This window comes from Anneissia japonica, unplaced genomic scaffold (assembly GCF_011630105.1).
Source record: "Anneissia japonica isolate Jap-2015-1 unplaced genomic scaffold, ASM1163010v1 scaffold1642_len504882_cov181, whole genome shotgun sequence".
In the NCBI taxonomy this organism is placed as follows: Eukaryota; Metazoa; Echinodermata; class Crinoidea; order Comatulida; family Comatulidae; genus Anneissia; species Anneissia japonica.
Window position 1 is genome coordinate 197,292 of NW_022692852.1, and position 8,452 is coordinate 205,743.

At 34.3% G+C, this 8,452-nt stretch overlaps 1 protein-coding gene across 1 annotated transcript; it reads right to left on the minus strand.

Annotated features, from left to right (window-relative positions):
* Nucleotides 1-73: 73 nt before the first annotated feature.
* On the minus strand, nt 74-4,119 carry LOC117100429 (cilia- and flagella-associated protein 77-like). Its single transcript, XM_033240112.1, has 4 exons — nt 3,951-4,119; nt 2,745-3,085; nt 1,881-1,986; nt 74-1,432 (listed from the first exon to the last, which is right to left on the minus strand). The coding sequence occupies exons 1-4, from the start codon at nt 4,005-4,007 to the stop codon at nt 1,199-1,201; spliced, it is 738 nt and encodes a 245-aa protein (XP_033096003.1). The 5' UTR covers nt 4,008-4,119; the 3' UTR covers nt 74-1,198.
* Nucleotides 4,120-8,452: the final 4,333 nt, after the last annotated feature.

Sequence of the window (8,452 nt, forward strand, 5' to 3'; positions counted from 1 at the left end):
TAAAAAAAAAATTCAAATGCTGTTTCTTGGATCCATGATTGTTCGAAAAACAAAAAATAGACAAAATATGAAATAGTAACCTTTCATTTTGCATGGTTTATTGTTATTTACAATGATGAAGAGCTGGAAATGGAAAAATATACCGAAGCATTTGGAAAACTATCTTTTTTGTTATTATAGGAAGAAAAGTTTCTTGAGCACCGTAAAATGTTCTTTAAAAAACAGGTGGTGAAAGTGTTGCTTGCAACTATAATTAAGTTATGTTTTAGGTTTGGCTGTACAGAAACAGCTCTAGCTCTTACCATTAGCACAGATATGGCTTCTCAATTTTGAAAGTCATCTAAACCATTCAGTTCTTGTTTTCTAGTCTACAAAGCTGAAAATAGGATCCCTCATGCTTACAATAAAACACTTTAGCTTTACGAAAGTCATATAAATGTGGATGAAGACATGCATGATTATTTGGCCAAGATCAGCAATGCTGAAATCCCTTCAAAAACAAATCCTAGGACATACTTAATCGGTGGTTGTACAAAAATAAGTATTACGACAAAATTATAATGAATAATGAAATGATGATTGTAGCCCCATTGTACTTTGTTGTATCATGGCAAATAACTTGTGTGCAGATTGATAGCTTAATTTATTTTACAAAATAATATGTTTCAAATTATCTTTATGCCTATTACAATATTTAGCAACATAATTGAGATAGATGATTTTGGTGATTTCTGTCAAGGATTCAAAACCCACCAAAATATTTTGGTGACCCACTAGTAGGTTAAGACCCACAGTTTGTGGAACGTTTAACCAGATGTTTGCACCGATTGGTAGCACAACCACGATGGGACGCTTTGGAAAGGATGAACTGTTTGAATGAATAAAAAAATCTGCTACAAGTAATACCTTTACATAAAAATAGTATTTTGAGAAAATGATAACATATTAAAAAATATACAGTTAGTAATTTATGATACAGTAGTACAAAATACCTAAAACATCTTTTAAGATCAATAGAGACCAATAAATAATTGGAAAATAGCATATTTTATCAATATTCTTTAATTTCCTACTACAGTATTGTATTTCCCTATGCAGTTTTAAAATTGTATTAATTTACATTTTTTTTTATCAGTCTTAAAGTGAATCCTCGGTTTATTATATATACAATAGAGATCAACCACAAAGTAAGATAGTTTTAGGACTTTGCACTTTCATAGATTCCGTGTCCAAAAACGCCGGTCCTTGCTGTACAATCAGAAGCATGATGCTTGAACGACTTCGATTTTGCTTCAGGTGATCGGAAGGTTTCGAGGTGGGGTGATGTCTTACGGAATCTTGGCATGTGCCAAAGGGGCTCACCATCAACCGGTGGACAGTATTTGCGCAGCAGTGAAGCCCTAGTTTCATAAATTCCTTTCTGTGCGGTTTCCTATAAAAAAAAATTATTATTCTTATAACAAGGAAGTTGTTACTTAGCACACTTAGTCCCAAGTTTGAGGGGTGCAGGCATCCGGTTTTAGTTGAGGCATAATATTTTTTCTCTTTCCTTGGAAACATTATCAAATACAAGTCAATTTTATAACTGTGCACATTGTACATTGAGTGTAAACCTAATTAGAGTATAATCCTATATACAAATAGGGCTACTGTAGGCGTACTATGTTATTGTTAAATTATCTTAGTATAGGTAAGTTAAAGGTCAAAACCTAAAGCTCTGGGCTCACAGGTGTTGGGGGGTTCGCCACTCCAAGAGAACTGATTTAACATTGATTTTAGACACAGACTATGGACGTGCTTAACATTTTATTAGTAAATTAATAACAATAATAATCATAATGATAATAGCATTATCTGAATAATGTCTATCCCTATCTTACCTTTTCTTGATCACGTTCTCGTTTTGCTAATTCTGTTTTTCTTCGCTCTTGTAACCACCTGTCTTGGTATTTATGTTCAAGCAAATCAAAAACAGGAGTGGATGGTCTAAAACAAATTTTAAAAAAATGAGCAATATAAACATACTATTTTGAATCACCTGAATATAATAATTGAATGTAGATTTACCCATCTTAATATATCCGTAAGCAGTCCAGATGTTTTGGAACTCAAAATTCGAGAGACGGCAACATTTAGAAAGACTGTATGCCGACATTGTTGATAAAATCAGTGAAAAAGGGACAAATTGACACAGAAAAAAATATGCCATTATTTGTACCAAAAAGCCACTACTGCTAATAGCTGTTTTTGGTATTTTGTGGTGGTTTCTGAAAATTCGGGAGATAGGGACAATGCATGAAAATCTGGAAGACTCCTGATCGAATCGGGGGGTTGAACGTTTGGCAGTCTTCAAGTCTCGCAACATTTAAACATAATCGTAAGGATTGTCTACTGGAAGTTTGTAGTGCTGTGTACATTAATGAATATTTTAATATTGCACAGCACTCAGTACAAGCCAAGCATATCGTGACTTCCTATTTGTATATTTAGAAATTGTACATTACTATGTATTGATGAAAATGAAATAATTGTTTGAATGACTGATTATTCATGACATCTAAATTTGAAACAATTCAAAAATTAGTTTGTTGTTAATTTGTTGTCATGGGGAAATAATCTATTTCATCTTCCCTGCCGATAGTGTAGTAGAATTATTTGCTTATATAGAGCGAATTCCAAAAAAAGCTTTTATTTTACATTTTTGATATAAAAAGATCTGAAAATAAAACACATTTTTAAAATACCTTGTTGGGACTCCATATACTGCTGTTGGCGGTATTCTTCTAATCTTTGTTTTATTCTTCTCCTCCTCCGAGACCCGTCTCCTGACGTCATGGGTTGCTCTGTACTGAAAATGTTCTTGTGCCGTGATAAGGCCAGCACTTACACATGCTTTATTCAAGGCAACAAAGTCTCGTTCTTGTTTCTTCTCATTTCTTCCTTTTCCAAGAGGTATAGCTGCCAATTTAGTCCAGCCTGTTATAGCCTCCGAAGCGCCACCATCTTTGGTTTGATTTGGCCGGCCAAATGTGAAATCTTCAGATGGCAAGGTGAACCCTCGCTTTAAAGGTTTTCCTAGTTGCGACTGTGAAATGAATATCTTTAATATTTAATTATCAATAATCTTAGATGCAGTATATTAAAATAAAAAATATACTGGTCTAGTATTTAGCCTTTATGATTACCACAAATATGGCGTCTTCTTCTGGGCGTTAGTTGCTGCCTTCATGTTGAAGATTCTGGAAAGTACACCGGAAGACAATCACAATTTTTTTCCAAGAACTGCAGGCGAGATTTTTTTTACACAATATGTTTCGCAAACTTATTTTTTTAAAGATCGTCAGAGGGCGGAAAAAAAAATTAAATTAAATTTTGTTTTATTTAGCAAATTTTTGCCAAAAACATCCAGACTGGGGAAGAAATAAAATTTTAATGCTGAAACATACATAGAAAAAATTATTAGATCACTTTTTTTTTTTTTAAATTGATGAGGGCGGGCAGTTTTTCTTTTTCTTTTATCAACACAATAGGATATTATTGCTTTTTTTTTTAATTGATGAGAGGAACTGTTTTTATTTGGCAAGAATATTGCAAATATCTGATCATAGTTCATACTTACTTGCATTAGTTATTAAACTACTACTAGGGCAAGGCCTAGGTACAGTTGGAAAATAAAATCCAGAGAAAAAGGAATTAAAATTAAACCTTGGATTAGAAGCCCTATACTGACTGTTATCTGCACGGTCAGCTTGTGGGCCTGCCTAATGTCACAATTAAGGCCTAGCCACATTCTTAGGCTAGGGCCTAGGCCTAGTAGAGGATAGGCTGGCCTCTTGTTGGGACTTGCCCTAGCCCTAGCTGATCTACTACTACTAGGCCTAGTACTACTAGTACTAACATAGGCTAGAGACAACAATCATGATAAATGAAATAATTATCAATGACTTTACCTTTTGCAACAGTGGATTATCGTAAAGCATATCTGGATCGAATACACCTACACTCATTGTCACAGATTTCTGTTTCTTTGAATTAAGTCAAAATTTGGAATACGGCGACAGAAACCTTATGCACAACAGCAGTGAACAGCAACACTTGAAAAGTAAACAATGGACACATGTTTGATGATGGTTGATTGGTCTTAACAACCATAGCAACCGATTTTTTAAACTAGAGAGGGCGCTATGTAATATTTTGTTTCGGTGACTTGGTTTCAGCAAAGATACTAGAAATACAAGATAGAGTTCTAGCATTGTAAAAATGAGGCGGAAGTCGTGCCCAACGTAGGCGGCGCCCTTCTTTTTACGAAGCACCACCATCTTTGGTTTGATTTGGCCGGCCAAATGTGAAATCTTCAGATGGCAAGGTGAACCCTCGCTTTAAAGGTTTTCCTAGTTGCGACTGTGAAATGAATATCTTTAATATTTAATTATCAATAATCTTAGATGCAGTATATTAAAATAAAAAATATACAGGTCTAGTATTTAGCCTTTATGATTACCACAAGTATGGCGTCTTCTTCTGGGCGTTAGTTGCTGCCTTCATGTTGAAGATTCTGGGAAGTACACCGGAAGGCAATCACAATTTTTTTCCAAGAACTGCAGGCGAGATTTTTTTTACACCATATGTTTTGCAAACTTATTTTTTTAAAGATCGTCAGAGGGTGGAAAAAAAATAAAATAAAATTTTGTTTTTTTAAGCAAATTTTTGCCAAAAACATCCAGACTGGGGAAGAAATAAAATTTTACTGCTAAAACATACATAGAAAAAATTATTAGACTATCACTTTTTTTTTTTAAATTGATGAGGGCGGGCAGTTTTTTTTTTTTCTTTTTATCAACACAATAGGATATTATTGCTTTTTTTTTTTTTTTTAAATTGATGAGGAGGGACTGTTTTTATTTGGCAAGAATATTGCAAATATCTGATCATAGTTCATACTTACTTGCATTAGTTATTAAAATACTACTATAGAGGCCTACTAGGGCAAGGCCTAGGTACAGTTGAGTTGGAAAAAAATCCAGAGAAAAGGAATTAAAATTAAACCTTGGATTAGAAGCCCTACTGACTGTTATCTGCACGGTCAGCTTGTGGGCCTGCCTAATGTCACAAATAGGCCTAGCCACATTCCTAGGCTAGGGCCTAGGCCAAGTAGGGGATAGGCTAGGCCTCTTGTTGGGACTTGCCCTAGCTGATCTACTACTACTACTACTAACATAGGCTAGTATAGGCCTAGACAAGACAACAATGAATCATGATAATGAAATAATTATCAAGGACTTTACCTTTTGCAACAGTGGATTATCGTAAAGCATATCTGGATCGAATACACCTACACTCATTGTCACAGTATACGATTTCTGTTTCTTTGAATAAGCTTAAGTCAAAATTTGGAATACGGCGACAGAAACCTTATGTACAACAGCAGTGAACAGCAACACTTGAAAAGTAAACAATGGACACATGTTTGATGATGGTTGATTGGTCTTAACAACCATAGCAACCGATTTTTTAAACTAGAGAGGGCGCTATGTAATATTTTGTGGTTTCAGCCATGGCACAGTCCTTATACAGATAGAGGCCTATAGTATAGTTATAATATAGTATAGGATCTGTGGTTTCAGTTACAGTTCGCCCTCCAATTCGAGACCCACATGATTTGGTCTCTCATTGGAGGGTTAGCTTTGTGTTAAAAGATTAATGATTGTTAGCGGAGACATACAAACATCTTGGGGTTAATATATCCAGGAAACTAAATGATAATGTACAATTCCAGAATGTACATTAGACTAATTGCTTATATTAAATCATTGATTGATAACTGCAATAATTTTAATAGGATATACTATGGGGATATTTTATGAAGAACAATTGGTCTCCCATCTATAAATTATGGTTCAGCTGTATGGTGTTCCCAAATAAGTCAGATATTGACAAACTTTGAACAAATACAATTGCAGATGGCACGCTATATATAATAACTAGAAATACCCCACGTGCAACTTTGTATGGTGAACTTGGCTGGCTGCCAATTAGTGTTATGCACGATATTTCGCGCATAAAATATTTTCATCGCATCATATGGAATCACATCGGTGGCCAAAAATTTTACTTAAGGTTTTATTACACACGGAGAGTAACTTTGATAATTTCCGTTTTAAATTTCTTAAATGTGTTTCCAATGTTTTCTCAAAATGTGAATCAGTAAATTTATTTAAATTAATATGTGATATCATTGATTATCCCATCGGAAATTGGACCTTAAAACTTAAAGAACAAGCTTGTACTGATTGGAGAAGTAATCTTGATCAAAAATCTTCCCTTTCCGATTACTCAATTATTAAGGAAAGCCCTTGCCTAGAAAAATATTTACTTTAAACTACTGATTTTGAGGGTGCTTGCATAAAATTTAGATTACGCTCCAATACTTTACCGTTACAAAGGCGAATCTCAAGTTGGTCCGATAATAATGATGGCATTTGTTCTATTTGTAGCTCTTATTCAATTGAAGATATTAGACATTTTCTTTTTTCATGTCCTTCCCTCCATAACATCAGATTGGAAGAACTAGCAAAGCTTGAACATGAAATAGTAAATACAAATAGGCATATTTGGAACCAATTTATAAAATCAAAAACCGATCAGAAGTTAATGTATGTTCTTGGCTCTTTTTCACTAAATCTTCCAAAAGAAATTGAAGAAAAATTTGACAAATTTTGTACAAGGGCATGGAAAAAGAGAAATGAGATTAAAATAGAAAATGAACGTTTTTGATTTTAGTCCTGTATTACTTTACGACTTTTGATTTACTTTTATGTGCATCTGTTTTATCCGGCCTGTTATGTGTGCTTCTTGTGTGATAAGTGGTGTAGTACAGAGTGCAGTATGTACTGTATGTCTTTATGTTTATAATTGTGAGTACGGTACAGTCATGTGACTGGGTATACAGTTGTGTATAGATATATATGTACTTATGTACTGTATGTGTATTTCATGTACGTTTGTATGGTGTTTGTATAATTGTTCATGTGATTGTTTGCATCACTTTATTTTGCCTTAAGTGAATTATACTGTACATATTGTTTTGGACGCACCTTCGATTGAGAAGTGTGCCACTGATTGAAGAGTGTAGTTCCTAATAAATTATAAGAAAAAAAATTATATAATATTTGGTTCTTTGAAAAAGTGGTCTTTAGTCTTTCTTTGGTCTTGAGTCTTGATAATCCCGTAATCCCGATACTCAGCTAAACTGGGATGATTTAGTGGCGACGCTGCCATTTTCAGCCGGCGCAAGATAAATTAAAATAGATAAATAAATTTAGAGTGCAATAACGGTGCTCAAAATACAACTTTAAGTGCGTGCACTATTTACAAAGATGACAGAGACCGCCTAAAGGACATAATTGCCATAAAGAGGCTGCATCGCCCTTATGGCTGGGATGGCATACTCTTGAAAAGATGCAGTAGATGGGCAAACGTGTAAGATTCAATTGTAGACGGTTCCATATCTGTACAGGATAAAACGAATATTTGTGTGCATGTAGCCTTGGGTAAAGACCGCTTACATATTTTAAAGGATGATCCATACCGAAAAAGGTAGTGGCTCTTTTGAAACAAATACCGTAGGTGGTGCAATATGAACTAAGCCATAGTGTATGCGAACATTATAGCTTGTTTGATCAAGCGACGTGGTCTCAGAATTAGAGAGGTCTCGAATAAAGGCATGTCACTTGCAACGATAACAATAAGGATAAAAAGCTATAAAGCAATTGGTCATATGAAAAATAAAAGAAATAAAGTAAAATCGTAGTAGTCACAACGATTTCATAGTTTTTCCATGATTATGACGTCATTTGAATTGATTTGTCAAAATATTTTGTTATCGTATACACGAAAAGTTATTATCGAATCGTCCTAGGGTAAAAACTTCGGTTATTTCTTTTATTTTCTATATGAACAATTGCTTTTTAGCTTTTTATCGTTATCGTTATCGTTGCAAGTATATACATGCCTTAAGAGAGTGCACTAAGCCTATAGGCCTATCTCTTTGGCCGTAAATTGTATTGCACTTATCAAAATAAATATACTGTAAATGGATTTATATTTAACAATAATTCATCATGCTGCTCTATTCACATGACAATATAATGTCAAAATGTTTCAAATGTATCATAAGAAAACAAATTTCTACGTATCAAAACTCAGCACTTAAAAATTGTGGTCACAACTTAGTCAACGTGGTGTTGGTTAAAATGTGTTGTTGCGTCCACTCAGGGGTGTTTAATTGTACACCCTTAGGCCTAAAAAAATTGTTATGTTGCTGTAACCCGGCGACCCTAAACAAATCGGCCGAACCTAGAGATTTTTATTTAAATTTTATGATACGTGAGCAAAGTGGGCGTGGTCGGACGTCACTCAAAATATTTCAAAAGTGGTCCAAGGGCGAAAAGTA

Bases quoted from the DNA above. Each gene is read 5' to 3' on its own strand.
- LOC117100429 (XM_033240112.1), bottom strand. From the start codon at position 4,007: ATGAGTGTAGGTGTATTCGATCCAGATATGCTTTACGATAATCCACTG. The intron at 3,086-3,950 runs GTAAAGTCATTG...TTCATTTCACAG, and splicing joins ATAATCCACTGTTGCAAAAG to TCGCAACTAGGAAAACCTTT. The intron at 1,433-1,880 runs GTAAGATAGGGA...TTTTTTTTATAG, and splicing joins GAGAACGTGATCAAGAAAAG to GAAACCGCACAGAAAGGAAT.